The 22,982-nt window shown below is 36.2% G+C and overlaps 1 protein-coding gene across 2 annotated transcripts in view; it reads left to right on the top strand.

Annotated features, from left to right (window-relative positions):
• The window catches only part of Rabl3 (RAB, member of RAS oncogene family like 3), a 39,961-nt gene extending 24,557 nt beyond the window's left edge, over positions 1-15,404 (top strand). The window contains exons 5-8 of one of the 2 annotated variants that reach the window (XM_010630010.1): positions 3,579-3,729; positions 10,412-10,483; positions 13,275-13,313; positions 13,967-15,404. In XM_010630010.1, the coding sequence (XP_010628312.1) occupies positions 3,579-3,729; positions 10,412-10,483; positions 13,275-13,313; positions 13,967-14,029 (325 nt within the window). In that variant the 3' untranslated portion in view covers positions 14,030-15,404. Of the gene's footprint in view, positions 1-3,578; positions 3,730-9,685; positions 9,818-10,411; positions 10,486-13,274; positions 13,314-13,966 lie in introns of those variants that run through there. The other variant, XR_004514261.1, reaches the window with a different exon arrangement.
• Positions 15,405-22,982: the final 7,578 nt, after the last annotated feature.

The raw sequence follows: 22,982 nt of genomic DNA, 5'->3' as shown, positions 1-22,982 counted from the left end.
TTTTTTTTTTTTTTTTTTTTTTTTTTTTGGTACCAGGGATCGAACTCGGGTCCTGGCGCCTGCAAGGCAGGCGGTGGAACCACTGAGCTAAATCCCCAGCCCTGGTTTCACTGATTTTTAAAAATATATTTACTCAAGAAATTTGTTTTTAAATTTAAGAGTAGGAGACAGTATATTCATACCAGAAAAAACTTTGTATTGTTGCCATTAAATTCAAGGTGACAATAAAATTATAGATACATTTGCATTTTGTTCCTTCATTTTGGTCCTATAGAAAACCTGAAAATATGTAAGACAATATAATACACTGTTGCTTCAGTAATACATTATTTATTACAACAAAAGATTTAGAAATAAGGCTAGAGTCTACCAACAGAAGATTCTTTGAATAGTGGTTATGTCTACATACTAGAGTACTGTTCAACTGCTTGGATGCTGTCTGTGTTCTTTAGAACACATAGAACAGAAAGCTGGGCATGGTGGCACATGCCTGTAATCCCAGCACTCGGGAGGCTGAGTCAGGAGGATCGCTGTGAATTCGAGACCACCCTGGGCTACATAGTGAGTTCCAGGTCAGACTCAACTTAACTACACAGTGAGACCTTGTCTCAAAAAACCAAAAAAAAAAAAAAACCCAAAAAACAAAAACAAGAAAACCCACATATAGAACAGAGATTTACTGAGGATACATGGTTAGGTTTAAATATTCAAAATGCACAGTGGGGGCCAGGGATTTAGCTCAGTGGTTAGGTGGCCTGCCCTGCAAGTGCAAGGACCCGAGTACAATCCCTGGTACCAAAAACAAAACAAAACAAAATGCACAGTGGAATATTATTCAGCATTAAAAAATGAAATCATGTCATTTTCAGGAAATGGTTGGAAATAAGCCAGACTGAGAAAAACAAGTATCATGTTTTCTCTTACATGTTGAATCTAATAGACAGACAGACAAACAGATGACAGAAAGCAGAACAGACTATTAGAGAAGAAGGGGGGGGCATGGGGAGGGAAGGACAAGGGAGGATGTAATAGAGGAATTATGAAAGTATGTTATATACATGTATAAATATGCTAGAATGAAAAATCACTATTTTGTATAACAAATAAGTACTACTAATTAAAAATTTTAAAAATAAATCAAGATGCAGAAAATATATAATGAATAAGAAATAGAAGAAATAAGAATATGTACTTATATTTATATAAGAAATTGGTAAAAGGATAAGTGAAATGCTAATGAAAGTGGTTTTCCTACTAGGGGCCAGGGGAAATAAGTGGATGGGGATAAGAATAAGAACAAGACAACATATATCTTTCATAGCAGCTAAATATTGAAGTGAATTTTTTAAAAACTTAACTAATTTATGTTGTGTTTTTTACTATAGTCAGTTTTGAATATACCTAAGTATAAAAAATAGAAAATGAACCCCATGTACCTGTCACCCAGCTCCAAAAATTACCAACATTGTGGCCAGTCTTGTTTTGTTAAGATCTCTACCTCCTTCCCACTTTCTCTCACTCCAAAATAGATTATTTTGAAAGAAATGTTAGACATCATATCATTTCATCCATATATACTTTAATGTGTAGCTTTAAAGAATAAAGTATTTTTAACATAACCAATATATGATTATCATTTTTAAAAATTTAATGTAGTTCTCTAATAACCAAATGTTATTTTAACCCTTCAATGCCCAGTGATCCATTTTTGGACTGCCCATAACAGTAGAACACAATGAATGTGTTCTCTTCACATTCTTGTTCCTTAAATTTTTCTGGGTGACATATATGAATTTAGTACAAAAATGCAAAAAATTTAATCTTCAGTATGTGTATTAATTTCCCTAATTATTTCATAAGATGTATTTGATATGTTCAAAACAGGATGTAAAATTATATTTCATTTGTTTCTTTTAATCCCCTTCTTTAAAAAAATAAAAGACTGCTTAACAGTTTATTTTGCAGAAGAAAATGGCTTTATTGTTCTGTATAGTTTCCTGAGCTCTTAAATATAATGGTCTAAAAATTCAGGATATTTTTGCTTTCCCCCCCTCGCAAATGGCATTGTTCATATAACAGAATACCTGGTTGTCTGCCTTGCTGTGATTTTGAGAAGTTGTCAGCCTTATCCATTCAGGAGATAAAATTCTCCATCAGTTTTTCTCTTAGTAGTTTAAAAAAATATTTCAAGGTCAAATTTTAAGATGTATGAAAGAAGTAAAGAGGCTATTTGATAGAAAACATACAAAAATTTTCATGAGGCTTAATTGATGAATATATGAGAAAGAAACATTCTTAAAGGAGAATAATCTGAAAACTTCATTCTCTAATAAATCAAATTTCAGTTTTGGACTACATCTCCTAACAGTGTTAACATTGGTAAGAAACGTCAAAGGTCTTGATCTTGAGCTATTATTGGCTTTGATGCAGTACACAAAATGATGTTTGTATGAGGTGGGAGATTATGCAGTTTAGAAACAATTGTGTTCTAAGATTAAAGAGCAGCTGAAGCTCTATGATTATTGTGAAGGGCATAAAGGTTGCCTTCCATCCTCCTCACCCCATTTTGACCATTCAAAAAGAAAAGTAATGTTAAAGACAAAAGAAAAGCTATGCTCAACTGGGTTGTATTATTATATTATTCACTATTGATTTACTGGCATAACTTGTTCAAAAGTGATTTTGCTGACTTATAAAGTGAGTTCACAACATGTTAGAAATCCAAATCTGTTTTGCTCCCAATATGTGAATATAATTCAATTAAATTCAGTAACAATGGACTTTATGTTTCCTTCAGTAATGAGAAATATTATTTATATCATCACTCTGACCTTTAGGTAAATACAGAGGGAATAAAAATATTGTAATAGCCAGTGACCCAAGGACTTAAACCTAAATAATTCTTTGTGTATCCTCTGTTTCCCATAGCTCCCATGGCAGGACAAGCAATTGTTTGGTATTCTCCTTTCCTTTTATATTTCCATTTGTTTAATCCATTTTTCTCCAAGTTGTAGTATTTCCTATATTCTATTTATTCTTGCCCTACCTTCCCCATTTCTTCTTTTCCTGAAATGACCTGTATTTTAAACTGCTAGAAAGAAATATGTATGAAATAGAACTTGTGCAGCTCCAAAATGTATCTAGAAGCTTGCCATTCCTCTCTGATAGGAGTGAGTGCCACACCAGGTTTCTGAACTTTCTCTTCATTGAGGTTGCAATCTGTTCTCTGTTTCTACACTGAAGAAATTCTGAGCTGTTAGCCTTGGAAGACAGAGCTTTGGGGGAAGGCAGGACACGTGACTGTGTTATACTTGTTGGGCACTCAATTGTCTGTTAGTCTGTTAGGAAGACACCTGAGAACAGATTTTAAATAGGTGAGTAGTTAGAACCAACAGATGTTACAGGGGGTTGATAAATGAACTAGTAGGTGGAAGAAATTGAGAGAGAAACAGATTTATAGGTGATGAGTGAGCAAGAATCAATCATCAGTAAAATAGTATAAACTACTTGCATTTAAGCTTTATACATCTCACTGGAAAGGAGAATTACACTCGCCTCTTCATTATTATTTACTGCAGGGATTATGACCGGGAGCAATTTGCTGATAACCAAATGCCACTGTTAATAATAGGGACTAAACTCGACCAGATTCATGAAACCAAACGCCATGAAGTTTTAACTAGGACTGCTTTCCTGGCTGAGGATTTCAATGCAGAAGAGATTAATTTGGTATGTATTTTCATTATTATATTGTCAGGTAAAGACAAAATCAAAGACTTATATTGAAATCATATATTCTAGTGAAGGAAGCTTTATATTCAAAGTCAGGATATTGGGGTTGTAGTCCACATGTAGCCAAGATTGCAGTCAGCCTATCTGAACTATCAGACAGTCACAGTCACTTTGGCCTTGTATGCTGATACATCGCAATATTCAAACTTCTTCTTGAGAAGAATTTTTTAAATCACACCAAAGTCAAAATTCTTAAAATGATTATGACAACATTGTATTTTATTATTTTTGGCTTTATAAAAGCATCTTTTAACCGCTTAAGCAGCAGAATTAACCTTAAAGAGCAACCAAATAGACACATGAAAAATTATGAACCATAAAGTAGGAATGAATCATAAAGACTAATTTGTATATACTTCTGGATATAGAAAGGATTGAGTCCCTTCCTGGGATAGCTAGTTTAATTATAACTCAGGGCTGAGAGGGCTAAGAAATAGTTCTCCTGTAAGTCAGTTAGCATTACCCAGAGAAGAACCTGTCAGCAGCTTCAGTCATGGTTATATGCCATTGTTCACAGTTGGATTTCTGTAACATACAAGGTGCACTGTGCTCCACATGTGTAGTGGGGATGGTTTAATAATACTCATGTCCAATATTGATTGAAGACTTGTGTTTCAAACACTGTTCCAATTTTTTATGTGCATTATCTTCACATCAACCCTGTAAGGAAGGTACTAGTATTATCCCCATTTTAAAGATTGAGACAAGAAGCAGAGAGAGATAACAAGGCCAAAATCACACAGGTCAAATAAAGCATTCTATTTCCCATTAACCAACTTTTCAACTAATATTAAGATTTGGGGAGCTGAAAATATTCTTAGAAATCATCTAGACCAGTGATGGCAAACCTTTTAGAGCCTTCAGTGGTACATCATCCTGCTGTGGTATGCGTGCCATAGGTTCACCACTACTGATCTACACTAAGCTCGTTAAGTTACCCAAAGCTGACTGCATATTACCAATAGTACTCACGAAAAATTTTTAATAACTACCCCCTGCATCTGGAGCTTTTTATTCATAAGGTCTAACATAAGGTCTGTAATTTTGTTTTGTTTTTACGTGGTTCTGCTGATCAAAACCAGGGCCTTGCACATGCTAAACATTCACTTTACCACTAAACTATACCCCTACCCCAAACTGTAATTTTAACAAATAACTCAGGTGGCTTTGATGTTCTTGCCCTGTGAACAATGTTTGTAAGCGCTGCTTGGTTTAACTCCACTTATACCCCCATGACCGAGTCTGTTCCTAGCTGTCATTGTGTTAGTTTTTATATTCTGCTTTATTGCAGAAGGTCGCTTATTTTGCTGTGGAATATTGAATGTAAATACCCAGGGAATCAGCATTGGACTATGATATTTCTGCAGTTGCTATATAAATATATAATATCTGTGTTGAAGAAGTTCTGAGGCTACTTTGAGTATTATTTCTAAAAGGAAATTTACCATTGTGTTCACTTAATTTGTCCCAGTGATAACTTTTAATATATTTTTGAAAGTGTGTGTTTCTAGTGCCTGTGGGTTTCTGTGACAACCAGCTTTTATTTGTTATCAAGATATAAAAGTGTTCAAGTTGTAGAATCTCAGTGCATGTATTCTCCAAAGAGTTTAAATACAACATTTTTGGCTTTTATCAGTATACAGTTTCAAGAACACAGAAGAAATGAGGGGAGAGACTCATGAGGAACAAAAATGAGGGAAGAAAAAATGAGGTAAATTGGATGCAGGGAAGTTTCAAAGGGAGACAGAAATAAAAAAGATTCAGCAAGTAAATATAAAGTCTCAAATAAAAAACTAATGAAGTATGAGTGTGGAGACATGTGTCTGTAATCCCATCTACTGAGGAGTTTAAGGTTTGAGGCAGTAGTTTGCAACATCAAAGCCAGCCTACATAATTTAGCAAAACCCTGTCTCAAAGGTTGTGGTGTCACAGGCCTGTAATCCCAACACTAGGAAGGCTAAGGCAGGAGGATTGCTGTGAGTTCGAGGGCAGCCTGGTCTACACAGTGAGTTCAGAGACAGCCTAAACTACATAGTGAAACCCTATCTCAAAAAAGCCCTAACAATAATAATAATGATAATAATAATATCATCATCATCATTATTATTATGATTTTAAAATAAAAAGCGTTGAGAGGATGTAATACAGTGGTAGAGTTACCAATACTGAGGGGAAATGCACTGAGACAGTATTAGTGCTAAATCATCAGATACTGTATGAATTTACTTGAAACTATAGAAAATATGAATATAATAAAGTATACATCAAAAATGGAATCAGCCAGGTGTAGTGGTACACGCCTGTAATTCTAGTATTGGACAGGCTGAGGCAAGAGGATCGCCATGAGTTCAAGGCCAATGTGGACTACCTAGCAAGACCTTGACTCAAAAAAACACTAGATGCAAAGTTGTTCTAATAACAAATAGGTGGGAGATTACTTTTCACTTTTTAAAACTGCTATTAGGCTTATTGTGTGTAGTAAGTTTATCTGTTGTGTGGTTATACAGACTGATGATAATTGAAGTATCTTCCCTAGTTAGTGGTTCTTTCTTAAACTCAGGCCAACTATCATAGATGTTAGATTGCAGCCTTTGTGATCAATGGCAGATGGCTGTAAACTTTTCGTAGGAAAAAAATACAGCTTTAAATATATAGGTCAGCTTGAAACTGTAAAGCCCTAGAACTGAGTGGGTTTTTTTGGGGGGAGGGGTGCTATTTGATTTAGTTTTTGTATTTAGCAATTTAACTATTTAGAATCATCTTTGACATTTTAAGAAGTTAATATCCATTTTATACAACGTATCTAATGCAGGTCTAAAGTTTGTTGTTTATGTGCCCCAATGGCTGTATAAATGAGTTCATACATTATTTCAAAACAACAGTATACATACTGGTGTTTTTGTGTATTTAATCCATATATAGAATTATCTTCATTGTGTTAGATGCTTTTGTGATAGCATTTTCTTAGAATGGAAAAGAGAACTAATATTCTGGTGCCTTCTAAGTCCTAGACATGCATTATCTCTCATTTAATCTTCACAAAATCTTATGGGATAAGTGTCATACCTGTTTCATAAATGAATAATCCCAGTTTAGTAACATAAGTAGCGTTATACAATTTAGAAATGTTGGCACAGGTACTGAAATACAGAGCTTAATGGCTTCAAAGACACTGATTTTGCTCATACTTTGTGACCATTGAAAAATCTGGTATAGTCTTTCTGTGTGGTCATTCTGTGGGGTTGAGGTGTTGGAGAATATATTAAAGTTTCTGATCAAAACTTACAATATGAACCTTGACATTTTGAACATGGATAAAATAGAGTTATGAAATTTATTGGAAAGGAATCATGTAGATTTAGAGATTACAAAACAGATTAAGTACAACAGTTTCTCAAGGGACACAGAGGGTCTGTAGATGAAAGATGAGTACAGTGGACCCTTGACATATGAACTCAATTCATTTGCAAGGGCTGGTTATAACTCACATTGGTTATAAGTCAAGACTGTTTTTCCCATGAGAAATAATGGAGGGCTCATAATGTAGCTGAGCAACACAGCTTCTGCCTGGCAAGTGTGAGTCCCTGAGTTCGATTCCCAGTACCAAAAAAAAAAAGAAATAATGGAAATTCCATAATGTGTTCCAACCATCCGAAAGCAGCCCTTAACGTACCTTTTTATAATATAAAAGGGTTGTATAATGTGCATAATTTACTAGAAACATCAATAATTTTCCTATATATCAAAAAGTTATAAAATGTGCCTAATTTACCAAAAATAACAATTTCATACCATACTCACCATTCAAGTTGACATCTTTGGCTTGCAGGAAGGGAGGATAAAATGGAATGTCATTATTGTTTGAAGGAGAGTACCCTTCCATAAGAACATCAGGAGTCTGGCTCTCTGGTGTCCTTTCTGCCCTTGGGAGAGTCTGTAGCCTACTAGGAACTGCTTCTGGCTCACTAGGTCTCAACCTTTTCCCAACTAAAAACTGGTCTAAGGTTGTCTGTTTCTGTCTTTTGTTTAACACTGTCTATATAGTATGATATGACATTATCATTAGGCATATGAATACAATTGGCTTTTTCTCTATCTGGATGGGTCTTCTCTACAAATGTTTGTGGCTCTGTCCGTTTTTTCAGTATATCCTTTATTTCAGAAAAAGAACTTTGCTGCCCTAATTGTTGATACTCCCCCTCCTTTTCAGAAAGCTCCTCAACTGCCATTCTCTGTTGCTCAGCTAGAACTTGCTGAAGTTCCTCTGTGGACAGTTCCCTGAGTGTTCCTCCAACAGTTCCTCAACATCACCGCTATCTACCTGCAAAGTCTTTCCTGTGTAATTTTAGGCCATACTTTCTCAGTCAGATCTCAGTGTCCTTAGAGCATCATTGGCCCAGGATTTCTTGATTAATCCCACACAGGAAAGAATGTTGCATTAATGTTCCTTCCAGGACTCTTTAAGGGCTTATCTGTATCTGAGACCTTTGGAAAGCTCTTCAGGAACAGTTCCTTGGAGTATAGCTTCTTAAAGTTAGGTAAAACCTGCTGGTCCATAGGCTGCAGTAGAGGATCTTTATTAGATAGGAAGAGCTTGACTGAGAGCCATGGAAACTCTTCAGCCAATTCTTCTTCTAGATCCGTGCATGAGCAGAAACATCGCCCATGATGGGGAAAGCCTTGAGGGATAAACCTTTGTCCTCTACATATTTCTTAACAGTAGGACAAAAAGCCTCCATGATCTTACTCAAGAGAATATATTCATGTTACCCAGGCTTTTGCGTTAGATCTCCACATGACTCCTATCCTATTTTCCATGACTGTTTTCTGAACACTCTAAGGATCTCAGAGTGATAAACTAAGAGAAGCTTTGTGTTGAGGTCACCATTTATTTACATTGGCATATAGCAGTAAGGTTAGCCTGTCCTTCATAGGTTTGTGGCCTGCCATTTTCTTCTCTTCCTGATTAATGTATGTTCTCCTGGGCATTTTCTTGCAGACAAGGCCAGTTTCATCACATTTGAAAACTTGTTGAGAGCAAAAGCTATTTGTCTGTGTCATCGTTTCGAAGTGCTGTGTATAATTTTCAGCAGCCCATTTATCAGCACTGGCTGCTTCACCATGCCTACTTAAGCTATGAACCCCAGTTCTTACTTAAAATTGTGAAAACACCCCTTACTGGCCTGAAATGTTTCACCATTATCACTCGTTTATGAATGATCTTTTATGAGATCTGAATTAATAGCCCTAGCTTTTTCAAAAATTATAAACTCAGGCTATAACCTACCATCTGCCTTTTGTTTATCCACACTAATAATAGCTTTTTTACTTTGTCTAACATTGTGACTTACTAATTTGAGTTACACCTTTAGCAGTACTAGTTTCCTTATACAAATCTTTCTCTGAAAAATTGTCCAGATGGTAGATTCTGACATGCTGTGTACATATTAGCGAGATTGGTCACAGGAACACCACTCATATTTCTCCATAATTTCCTTCTTTTCTATTGTGATTTCTTTCTTTACCTTCACTTCCTTCCTTAGCTTCTTTTCTAGCTTTTTGGAGCTTTGGAAGAACCTGTAGCCAAGTAGTATGGATTTGTACAACCCTATTTGTATAAGATCTACAAATAAAAGTAATCATAGCAATTATATAAAGCACTGACTGAAATTATGTCCACAAACACACATATCTGGGCTCAGACTGATGCTTGTATATGATTACATATGCTTTTCTGGCATTGCAAGTTTTTATTTACAACTCTACAAGCAACCAGTATTCTGGTCGTAACTCAAGACTTTGGTTATAAGTTAAAACTAAAATTCAGTCATAATGCAAGTTGTTCATCTGTAAGGCTGGTTGTAACTCGAGAGTCCACTGTATTCTTGCAAAGGAGCTTCATGACATCCTCAAAGTCTACTCTGAGGAGGTATTGAGATAAACATCAATGCACACTTTGTCTCTTGTGATGGCAAATGAATGGTGACAAACAGAGATCATGCTACACTGGAATTCCAGGAGAAAGGTAATAAGCCTTTTAAGGATTTTGTAAGTCTTCTGAGCCCCATCTTTTTCCTATTTGAAACATTATTACTATATTAAATAATAGTACTATACCTAATGTTTATTATTATGAAAAATAATAGATCTTTGTGGCCTATAAAAAGAGAAATCCATGTGTTCTCTTTGTTCTTTGCTCCTCTTTAATGTTTACTATCATATGAATTGCATAGTACTTGATTACTTCAGCACTGTGAATAGTCCTATAAAATGAAGTGTTTACTTTTCGTAATGGCTTATTTCTGGTTTGGGAGGTTAAATGTAAACAGGTTGCCTGATTAAGTCCTTGATTTTGTGGTAAGTGAACTAAGAACAATTCTAGCTTTTATGAATTATTTGATAAGGAATACATGGACTCATTATACTTTAAAATTGCTTAAATGACAGAATAAATGATATTAACTTTTTTTGATAGTTTTCTGCTTTGTGCATCATAATTTTTGAAAATTATTTGAATACTTTGTGAGCATACTATAATTGTTTAGAAAAGTACAAGAGGAACAGTTTTAACTAACAGAATTTTGTCCTAACTTTTATTTGTGAAACTTATGTTTTCTAGGATTGCACAAATCCACGGTACTTAGCTGCAGGTTCTTCCAATGCTGTCAAGATCAGTAGGTTTTTTGATAAGGTAATGGCTTCAATTAAGTGACTTTTAAACTTATTTTATGTGTTATGAAGGTTTAAACTCTATGTAGAATGCTGTTCCTTTTATTTCTTCATCCAGAACTTCACAGCCTGAATAACAACTGTTTTGATCACTATTATCTGTTGAGATAATTACTCAAGGTTTGCTGATGTATTTATTTAATCCTCAGTCTTTTAAGCCTGAGGTGAAAGCTATTGGATTTAAGTCAGAGTTCTTAAAAAGCTACCTAATCGCTCTCCTTAGAACCATTTATATCTACCCCTTTTCTAGCTCTTTGAGTACTTATTCACACCTGCCATCCTCCAAAAGGCACTGACCTGGAAAGAATCTGCTTAAAGCCTTAGTTCTTTTTGTTCTGTCAGCTGTAGATATTCTCCACATAAACAATACTATTTCTTGGTAAGGTTATATCATCTTCCTGATTCCCAATGTTTCCCTGTCAAAACTTTTGCATTCCTTTTACTGACTTTTGGCATCATCCTTTGCCACTGAACTAGAATGAAAATGTAGAATGACTTAGCACACTCTAACTTAAGGCACCCTTTGTTTTTCTTACACAAGCCCATACAATTGCATTGTACGTAATATTGACCAAATTTAAGTTATTTGCCCAATGTTGATATTACATACCCTAATGTAAAAATAAAACATTTCTTTATATGTATCATTAAAGATTAATTTCTGTATTTTTCTTTTTAAGTATAATCTAAGAAAAACATTTCCCTCCTTTATTCTTTCTTGACCATTTGTCTTTTAACTATTATATATCTAATATTTAGCCCTTTGTTCAATATATCAACATATAAAATAAGCCCTAGTTCCCTCCCTGTTTGTTTGATATTAGTCCAAGAGGAAATTTTTGCCTTGCTGCAGAACTTTTTAACTGACAAATAGTACACAAGTGTGCCCAGATATGATTTCTTCATTTCTCAAAGCAGCAAGAGTCCCTGCACAAAAACAGCCAGCGTCACTGACCTTGCTGTGCTATACACTTATTAGCTTTTTCTAAGTGTGCCGTTATTGTCCAAAATGGGACACCATAACATGAAAAATATTGGAAAGCACTGCAAAGAACCAGATTTTTTTTCTCCACATTATTTTCAAATTTAAAATATAGAAACTTCCATTTGGTTTAGATCTTTAGCCTCCCCTGTGCAAAATTCTACCCTAAGAGCAACAATCTTATATAACTATATCTGATCTGGAAAGGTTTCACAATATATTGTTTAATTTTTTAAATTATTGTTTTTAAAAATTAAAAAGATGTAATAAGTTATATGCTAGACTAATAAGGATGTGTAGACTAGAGTAACCCAAGTTGTCAGGCAGGGCTTTATTTTTTTAATGAGGAATAATTTGGTCATATAAAGACTTAGTAAGATACAGCCTCTGCAAGTTGCTAGTAAAGAATTATCAGAAAAAGCAAAAGGTTAATTTCTCTGTTACCTAAATCTCAACAAAATATACGTGACTAGGAGGTGGGCTAGACCTCCAAACTGAGGTGTTGGCCTAAAACCTAGGCACCTGGCAGTTAATTTTTGTCCAATTTTTCTATGTAGCACATCTTCCAGAAGTTAGTATATAGTCTAATTCCTACTCCAGATACCCTTAGCTAGGAGTAGTTCTACTCTAGAATAAGATTTTCTTGTCATTTTTGTGGGGTCCAGTATTTTGAGATGTATAACAATCACAAAGCAGATTTTTCTGAGACCAGTTTGCCCTGGATCTCTTGTGGCTTAAACTAACTGTAGTCTCCAGGATAGAAAGGATATGGTATTTTGGCTCTTGTGTCAATGAGAGCAACCTGGTACAGTCCTGGGAAAACATGCCTTGCTCTCACTCAGAGGAATTCTTACCTTCATCATTTGTATTTAAATACCTTAGAGTTTATCTCTAGCTAATCTGTATTCTTACCTGATTAACTTTTCTTATCACAGCAGCTCTTTGTAGCAAAAATAACACTGCCTCTGCAACCATTGCAGTGTTTCTCAAATGTTAGAATAAAATTCACTTTTATCAGTGCTCTTAAACTCATTACATTAGCATGTATATTTTTAGCATTTCATTCCAGTAGAAGTGATGGATTTGTGCAGATGCATCCATTGCTTTAACTTATTTCACCTATTGACCAGATACAGATAGTTCTAAAACTGCTGAATTAAGGGTGCAGATGAAATACAAAAGGAAGCTAATTGACTGTTTTTGATTTTGCATCATTTGTCTACAGTAAGGACATACAGAATTTGTCACTGTTTACTACAGGGACAGGGCAGCTCCCTGCATTGCACACACTCCTCTTGAACAGCTGTACTATTGTAGGAATCAAATGCTTTCCTTATATTATGGATTCTGTTTAGAACCTTTTGGGGCTGACTGCTGGAAAACTTAGAGACAAATTTGCTGCCATACTGTAGGAATTACATGGGATCTTATTATTCTGTTATTTAGTTGTTTTTGTTGATTTTCTGATCTCTCATGATTTTTGGAGTAAAGTGGGCCTTTATGGAAATACTCCCACTATCCTGATCTCTTTTGCACCAGATTTTAACCCACTACTAAGTATCTACATCTATTAAATATTCTTATTTTGAATATATTTCTTTTCGACCCATTAGTGGCCATTATGGTCAGCTGCTTTCTCTGAGTAAAAGTGTGCTAGCCCTTAAAATCTGTTTCTCAAAGCTTTCATACATAGGGAGAAGAGGAGGTTTGAGGAGAGAGGGGGAATGGGATGAAATAAAATAATTTTTTTTAAAATCTTTGTTTCTCACAGGTCATAGAGAAGCGATACTTTTTAAGAGAAGGTAATCAGGTTAGTATCTATTTTCTTAATAAAATGGGGTTTTAAGTTTCGAGAAAGATGCTTTCCAAATTTAAATTTAAAGTTGGTTTTAAAAAATTGGGAGAATCCCTTTTAGGCACAAGCAATTTATTTTCTTCTTCTCTATAAAATACAAAAGGAGAAAATCCGCAAAAGAAAACAAGTATTTAAGATACCAGAAGAATCGAAAAATAAGATCATGTTATAGTAGGAGAAAATCATTTAAGACTCCAAAGTTTATGTCCAGCATCTGTCACAATGCAGATAATTCATATAAAAGTCCAGTAGGTGATTCTAGGAGATTCACCTTCGTCCTTTCTGATTTAGAGAACACTGTCACCAATTTTTTGGCAAATGTTTTCCACTCTGGTGGAATTTCTTTTCATTTTCTGTGGTTTTCTGAGCAAAACCTCAGAAAGCTATTGCTATAATGAACAGAAGACTTGATAAACAGAAACAGAATTAAAAGGGAAAACATTTTTTTTTTTTTTTGGCACCAGTGATTGAACTCAGGTCCTTGCGCTTGCAAGGCAGGCCACCGAACCGCTGAGCTAAATCCCCTGCCCAAAAGGGAAAACATTTAATATTAACTTTTTAACTTTTCCTGCTTAAATCTTAAATGTGATTATCTTTCTTGCCTACAGATTCCAGGCTTTCCTGATAGAAAAAGGTTTGGAGGAACGTTAAAGAGCCTTCATTATGACTGAATTGCAGTCATCCTTTGGAAGAGTAAGCAGGCAGTTTTCGCAGCTTTCCTCTTGCTGTGTCATTTATGAACATCACAGACTTCTGACAAAACCCTCTGAAAACACAACCCTTCAGCCTCACACATTAATAGAAAAATGAAAGTAGGTGACAACGTGGAAGGTCCAAACTGTGTCCCTCTTCTCAGTGTTCTTCACCTTTCTGTCCCTGTTTACTGATTATGTAAAAGCCTATGGAAATGTGAGTATTGTATTGTCAGAATGCCGCAGTAAATGAGCAGTGTGACCAAGTACTGCAGAAATTTGTCTCTAAGAACTTCCTCTTGCCTGGAACTGGAGTATTTTTATGCGTGTATAATTTTCCCTACACTCATTTCTGAAAGCTTTTAATTAAGTACTTCAAAAAACTTTCTGTTGTTTTACCTTCTTAAGGGGAAAGCTTATATAAACCAGCCCTGAATTGTCCACCCCAAACAGTCTCTCATTTTCAAAGCAACCAAATGGTGTTATTTAATTGTCTGTTCCCTCATCACGCATAGGAATGCCTAAGAATAGCAACCCTTGTCTCCCTCTTCTCTTCTTTGCAAATGTCTTGGTGGCTGGAGAGGCAGACTAATAGCTGGAGTTAAATATAATTTCTGATTAATAATATATAAAGAACCATACCAGAAAAGAATTTGGTGAGAAATTGACAGCTCCATCACTCTTTAGGTTGCAGCTATCTGCAGTCTCTTACAGTTTTCTGTTTGGAAAAAGCTAAAGTGAGATCTAAGACCTACACAAGGACAGTGAAAGATTTACAGCTTCTTGATGTTTATTTTTAAAAGAAAATTGAACCTCTAAAATGTTCCTTAACTGTAGTCAGTAAGCTAAGAATATTATCCTTGTGTCAATAATGTATTTATGGAGAAAAGTAAAAATAAGTTCCATAGCAACAAATTTACATGAATTATGAGCTAAGATTCTTGGATTTCATAATCACTTCAAAGCTTTTTGGGAATGGGGTATGTGTGTGTGTACATTCATAATTGTTTGTCGGAAACTTTTTTTTTAGCCCATCTTTTTTCCTTAATTCTCTCTGGTCCAGTTCTTACTTAGTATATAAAATTGGTTTCAAAAGACTAATTTGCTGCCTTATTTGACACTTTATCATCTATATTCTCTCTGCAGAAGATCTTTGCCTTTTTTATTTTACTCCATATTAAAATAATAACAATAAATACACAGTTTTAGTTCTTATGTTAAAACTAGGAAAAAAACACTAAATTCATTTTCTTTTCCATTTTAATTCAAATTTGGAAATCAAGATAAGGAAAGGGGACAAGAAAAAAAGTATAGAAGGAAAAATGGAAACAAGCTTTTGTAAATAACAAGGGGAAGAGGGGTTAAAGGGTGGGGAGGGAAATGGGAACATAGAACCAAGATATATCATGTACAGGTCCAAATTCCCTGTGATGAATACGATCATTATGTATATCTAAAATGTATGAATAAATGTCTTACTTATAAAAAACTAATTATTACAGAATGTTTGTAGAAAGGTAGTCTTAAGAATTTGAAAAAGCATTTTAAAAGTACTTTTCATCAGGTAGACCATTCTTCAGTCTTTCTTCCCTTTATCACTGTCAGGACCTAGCCCTAGTTTCTTTTGTGACAGAGAAGAGTTACACAAATCATAAGCTGTACATAGAATTTGGCACAAGTGTGTCATACCAGAGTCTGTTCACTTGGGAAGTAGAAATCAAATGCTACACAAAGATCTAGACTAGCTAAAATCCTTTAGCTGAGGATGTAGCTCAGTAGTAGAGCACTTTGCTAACATATGCAAACCTGTGGGTTTGATCCCTAGCACCACAAAATTTTAAAAATCTCTACCCCTTCATTCCCTTTTTTCCTTTTCATTAGCTAAAAAAAGTCCCTGTTTCTTTCGTTTTTCTCCCTTATTAATAAAAGTAACCCATAACCAAGATCACCCTTGAAAAATTAACAGTATTTCTAAAGTCATTTTGTCTTGTTACCAGCTTGATTCCCTGAATTATAGTTTTGTAAAAAAAAATAATATATAATCATCTAAGATAAATTTGCACTATCAGTAGCACCAAAATAAAGCTGTTTATCAAAATGAATGTTATTAACCAGACTTGTGCAAAGAGTATTTTTGAGCATAATTCTTACTAATAATCATTAAAAATTGCCTATAGGTAATATAAGTAACAAAGTAGTTTTTTAAAATTAGTAATTAAATCTTAAGTTTTCTTTCCTCCTTGATGGGACAATCTGCTAGCTATAGAGAGTTTTGGTTCCCCACCCCACCCCCATATAATTTAGATCCCTAACCCAATATTCTTACTCATTGTAGAGGCAACCAGATGTGAAGACACATAGCCATTCATTGGTCCCTTGGATGGATAAGACCTGTAGTTGGAATTTGGGCTGGTCTCTCCACCTTAATGATGAGGTCCAGGACACACACTATCCCAAAATGTAGTGCTTTGGCATTGGAGAAAACAGAAGAAAGGTTTATGCACATCTCTCCATCACCCCTTCTCCCGTGAAGCAGGCCATAAACCCTAGCTTACCATGAAGTAGTTAATAAAACTCTTTATTCTAGAAGCATCTTCCCTGTACCTGAGAGAAAAGAACATCCTTATCCTTTATGACAAAGATGTTCATTCAGATAGGTGAATCTGAACAAACATGCCTTGCTAAATTCGTTGCCATCATATTGTACCTTTTGTCCTCTAGTCATACTTCTACACAATTATTCATCAAAATACACAGGTTTCCCTTTTCTGAGGAGTCTTCAAATTAATATTAAATACATGTATATGCTTTTCTCTTTTTAATCTGCCTTTTGTTACAAGTGCCTCCATTATGAACCTGGCCATAAATGAGAAAAGAAATATCTTTTCCCCTGCAATTCTTTAAGAGCTACCCATTTCCAAAGGGAGTATTAGAATTAGATCAAGTTTTCAGGTTCTCCTTACTTCAGGTATTGATAATATATCCCATGTGTCCTCAGGCTGATTTTTGGGTTTTTTTTGTTGTTTGTTTGTTTGTTTGTTTTTTTGGCCATTCATAGAACTGATGTGCTGGGCAGTTGGACTGAGATGAAGGACTCCTGATTGCTGCCAGTATCAGTGCTCTTTAAGTCTTCATTTCAACAGTGTGCTCTAGCTCCCAACATGGGTAGGGATTTGTAAAAATATTTAATAGATGATGCTTTAATTGAAAATTTTAAAGCACAAGTATCCTATTTTAAGACTTTTGGAGGTCTAGCAGGGAGTCTGCATTGATTTAATATCTGTTAAAATTCAAAGGAGGATACTGATTGGGGGAAAGGAGGAGAAGAAAATTAAAAATGCATTTCTCTGCAGTTGCAAGAGAGCTAAAACACTGTGGTGAGAGAGGAAAATTTCCAGGAAATCTAGCTCTGGGTCACATACACTCCACAGTATTTTTGCCTGTGCAAATTATGTGGAGCTGGCGTTTGCCAGGGCTGCCACAGCGTAGGTAAAGGATCAGACTTCCAGTAACAGCACCTTCATTTAAGAATTTAAATCAATGGCTTTCAAACTCAAAAGTGCATTCAAATCACCTGAAGCACATGTTTAATTTCTTCTCTGCCTCTTCCCTTCCAGTTCTGTATGTATGAAATAAGGCCAGGTTTTTGTATTTTTAACAGAATTCTGCATCTGATTCCAATGCAGGTAGCCAGAATCTAGCTTTTCAGAAAGACTAATCAGTTGATCAAAAAGTAGAGAATACTCGAGTTGTAGACTCTGTACTTCATGAGTATCATTATAGCAGAGTTCATCAGTGTACATCTTGTTTTTTTTTTCCTTTTGGTACTGGGGATCGAACTCAGGTCCTTGCACTTGCAAAGCACGTGCTGGAATCACTGAACTAAATCCCCAGCCCAGTGTACATCTTGAGTTGCCTGTACATAGCACCTTGGTGAACTGATCCATTTCCCCCTTCTCAAAGCTACACGTGCCAAAGTAGACATCAGTCATACCACCTACTGAAAAAACAAGGCGTGTTTGTGATGTGTGCTGCTTTCATTTTCTGGTACTGCTGCTTTCTTCATCCTGGGAGAATATGTTTCTTTTTTAAATTTTTAGTTTATTAATACATGTATATAATGCATAGTGTTTACGCTCCTTGTGGGGAGTTGGTACATGTACATAACACATCTCTTTCATCCTATTTCTTTCTCTTCCCTCCTTTCTCCCATCTCTTAATCCTCCTCCTCCTCCTCCTCTTTCTAATCCAGGCATATATCCATTTTAATCAGTGGCTTTCATCTTATACATCCATCCTCTCGTCCTGTATTTGCTTTCTCAGCTGGCCTACCACTGAGCTGTACCAAGATCATCAATAAATAATGGTGCTCAGTACCATCTTTCCCTTTCAGGTCTCTGTCTTGGAGTCCTCTAACTCTACCAGTGATCTGTGGGTGTGTCACACAGATCTCATTACCCCCTGTATCAATCTCTACCTTCCTGGATAGTGTGTTTTCCATTTTCCTGATGTGGGTCACTGGCCTTCAAATGGGGAAGAATACAAGTATCTCTTCCAACAGATACACAAACATGGGTAGTTTAAGGGACTCATTTTCTGGATCATTATTTTCCATGTTTATGTTTCTCAAAATTGAACTGCTCATCAATAGCAAAATTCTAGTTTGTACTTGCACCTCTACTTTCATGAGGAACAATTCATTTGTAAAAGCATCATTATATAGTCTTACCCCAGGGTGTAAATATCAACATGCCCAGAAAAGGACAATTTTAAATATTTGTTTTAAGGACTTTGTCTCATTCCCCATAATTATTAAAAAAAAAAAAAAAAAAAAAAAAAAAAAAAAAAAAAAAAAAAAAAAGAACTTTGGAAAAAAACAAAAAAAATTGTCTCATTCCATAATTATTAAAAAAAAAAAAAAAACAAAGCAAAGAGAGCTTTGGCAAGAAATATCCAAGGCTTTCATTGCAAAAGTTTGGTCTAGTCCATCAAAGTATCAAAAAAGTTACCAGTTATTATGTAGGGAAAGGGTATATAAAATTAACATTTTTATTTCTCCAGAAGTTTCTGGGTAAATGTGTTAGACTACCGCTAAGTGAAAGTGTAACACTTAAGTAAACATATTTCACTAGCTGGTCATGAAGCCCTTTCCAGTGAGGTGTCCAATCATTTGCTTTTAACCCTCTTAACAAAGAACCTAGTTGAGTTGTAAACTGATAGACCATTAAAAATAATGTTTAATGATAAATCACTACATGATTTTTTTATGTTTAATTCAGAAAGGAATAAGACCAGAATAAAATCCCTTGCATTCATATATCCTTATGTGAACAAATTTTGTCAGTGTATCTCTAAAACCAAAAAATAGAATGAAATGGTAGTTAATCCTACTCATTTTAGAAATAATTACCAGTAAGGCGTGGTGGTGCATGCCTGTAATCTCAGCACTCTAGGAGACTGAGTCAGGAGGATCTCAAATTTGATCCCATCCTGGGAAACCTAGCAACATAGTGAGAATCTGGCTGAAAATGAAAAATGGGCTATATCTCAATGAGAAGGCCCTAAGTTCAGTCCTATTATGGTTTGTATCTATATGTCCCCTCAAACCCTCATGCATTCATAGGATGGGCTTTTGGGAGATGGGTAGATGTAGGGTGTTTGATACTGGGATTAAGGGTGTGTGGTACTTGATTAGTCCATTGATTGGTAGTACCATAGTTCTTGCTGTGGCTGAATGAATTTAGTGAAAACAGAAGCCCCAGCTTTGTGTGTGTGTGTGTGTGTGTATGTGTGTGTGTGTGTGTGTGGCACCACCCAACAACTTTCTAGCCTCATGGGATAAAAGGAAAAGACTGCCTGCTGCTTGCTGCCTCCTGCCTACTCTACCATGGACTTTTTGTCGCCACTCTGCCTTGGTGTCAAACAACTATAGACTGAAACCTCTATAAACTGAGCCAAAATAACCAACCCTTTCCTCCTTTAACTTATGGATGTTGGGTATTTTGTTTCAGCAATGATAAAAGTAAGAAAATTCATCAGTAAAAGGGAAAGGAATTACTCATTCATGGATATATGAATTAAGAAGAGAAACACAGCTGGGTGTGGTGGCGCATGCCTGTAATCCCAGCACTCGTGAGGCTGAGGCAGGAGGATCACTGTGGGTTCAAGACCAGCCTGAGTTACACAGTGAGTTCCAGGTCAGTCTCACTACATAGTGAGATCCTGTCTCAAAAAACAAACCAACAAACCAAGAAGAGAAACATTCACTTCATTAAAGCTTTTTTGGGGGTACTAGGGATTGAACTCAGGACCTTGCACTTGTGAGGCAGGTGGCAGAACCACTGAGTTAAATCCCTGGCCCTCATTAAAGCATTTTCAAAAAGTTTTACATTTTATATTTAATAATAATTTATCTAGATATATACCACTGTCCCGGGAAAGAATCCTCCAGTCTCATTTTTAGACAGTAAAACATGCTGATAGCTTTCTTGAAATGCAGAGGGAGGAGGCTGGAGATTTGGGATTGGAGCCAGTGGATGGTGCTTTTTTGGGTTTTGTGTTTTTTGTTTGTTTGAGTCAAGATCGCTGTTTTGCTGGCGTGGAACTCCTGTGCTCAAGCATTTCTCTTGCTTCAGTAGCAAGAGGACTACAGACACACACCATGGCCCTCAGCAAGCTGGAGGTTATGTCACCACTTACTAGATTTGCTTTTGGTTTTTTCTCCCACCCCATGGTATCTGAGTTCAGACTTTTTTCCAGAGCTTTCACAGAGAGTAAACCTACTTTGCGCTTTTCAGTTTCTCTGCCTCTCTTGTTCCCCATGTGAGTTCACCAAAGCCGTCCTCCTCTGCCTGGATTTAACAACTTTGTTTTTGTTCCTCACTGTTTTGAGAGCTTGTCTGGAGGTTGTATCGGGGGAGCACAGCTACTCATATAAGATCCTCCTCTAGGGGGCTTGTGGTCCTCTTTGAGTGGTGAGGGAGAAAGGGGACATCCACCTAGACAGCCAGATCAGCCGAATCAACCTTGGCGATCAATGGGGTGATGTTGCAGCCAGATCACACTCACATCCTGCTGCTCATCATTTTGATATTGTCACTCTGGTCTAGCATGTTTTTGGGTTACCCTTATACACCTCCTTCTGCTGAGTGTCTCTTTGAATGCCAGTCACCCTGTCCAGAAGGTTATCTGGACGTCTCTAACAGGTCATCTCTTTCTCTGGCTTCCAGTGTCTACCACAGTTCCCCATTCCCTGCCTCAATCCCTCCACACTGCTTATTTCAGTCACACTGCCCAAAAACAATACACTGAATGCACTACACTTCCACTTTGCCACCTGTATACACCTTTCCCTTGTGCAGTGCGCATTCTAGCCATCTGGCATCCTGTGTGATGCGGCTCTCACACATCACCACCTCTGTATGGTCCTACCTGGCCCTGTTAGTCTGGGCCAGGTCCCCCTCTCCCAGTCTCACCCATAATGCCCTGGGCTCTTTACTGTTGCACCACTTCCTGTGAACTGTTCTAGAGGGCCTCAGAAATTATTAATGAATAAATGTGTGATTAATTACAATGGAAAAGCATTGGATATTGAAACAACTCACTGTACTTAAGTTCTGTGTTTTCTCATATACTATGTGTATATATAATGCAGTGCCTGGCCCATATTTGATCCATGATTACAAGAACAGAAAAAGACTAGAAATAAAGTTAACTCACCTACAAGAAATTCCTAAAATCTGATGAGAGGTGAATTCAATTTTAAATATTTGTAGCATCTGTTACCACTTCCTGGCTTACTCCTTCAAAGTCTTACACCTTAGGAAAGGACTAAAACACATCTAAAATTTGGCATCAAAACTAATTCAATGGAAAGAGCACAGAAAGTTTATAGAAAAATAAAGCAGTAAAGCTTTTTACCCTCCATGGTTCTCATCTTTTTTTTTAAAATTATCAAAGACTAACCTCCAAGATCAGTCGACATTCAAGACTCAAGGTATAATTATAATTTCAGCTATACAAGAGATACCTTCCTTAAATTTACTATTTTGAGTCCCCATACTACCTAAATAGTGAAGATTAGCATCTATACAGATCAATAGATCCTTTATTTTCAGGGACCACCTGGTCTAAAAGTTTGATTTAAAATTTCCTTTTGTCAGTGTTTAAACAGTGGAGCTTCATCTTGTCTTGAAACAATACCTACCTTATTTTACTGATTGACTCTTCTTCCAGATTTGTTGAATTTAAGTTTGTAGTAATAAAGCCTACTTTACAAAATTATTTTTGTGAAATTAAATGAGGTAATGCCTGAAAAGCTCTGGCCCAAGCAAGCATTCAATATATATTTGGTTCCTTCCTGAATACTGCTAGCCACAAAGATGCCACATTCCAGTGACTGGAGGGAGTCACCAAAATGAAAGATGAGGGAGTCCTGGAGTGGGTGGCGAGAGAGTAACTCCTTGGTCTGCTTTTAGAGGAATAAGGTGTTAGGAAACAAAATACTTAAAGAATTTATAAGAATGCTATATATTTTTTAAGAAATTAAGAAAACCAGTAGTAAACATTTCAGTTTGCTTTAAATGAGGTGCTTCAGATGTTGAACAGTTTACCTGAGAGCCTTAGCTCCTTCTAAGGAAGCACTTGAAGAGCTGCGTGGTTCCAGTCCCTGTCTTCAAGCAGCTCTGTGGAACACCTGGATCAGAACACATTTTTCCTCCCCACTCTGCAGGAGGAGTGAGTACTTGGGGCCGTGTCCCCTTCCAACCCATGGCAGGATAGAGTAGAGAAGCCTCTGCCACATACCGCAGACACCAGCTCCCACAATCTCTTCCCAGATAGGTTTAAACCTCTATCTTTTGTAACAAGCCTCCTTCTTTCAAGCAAATATTGGCTAATATTTAGCTTGGGTGGAGAAGCAACCTGGACTCTG

This window comes from Fukomys damarensis, unplaced genomic scaffold (assembly GCF_012274545.1).
Source record: "Fukomys damarensis isolate Sample0158 unplaced genomic scaffold, DMR_v1.0_HiC HiC_scaffold_24, whole genome shotgun sequence".
Lineage (NCBI taxonomy): Eukaryota > Metazoa > Chordata > Mammalia > Rodentia > Bathyergidae > Fukomys > Fukomys damarensis.
This window is presented reverse-complemented; position numbering and strand designations above follow the sequence as displayed.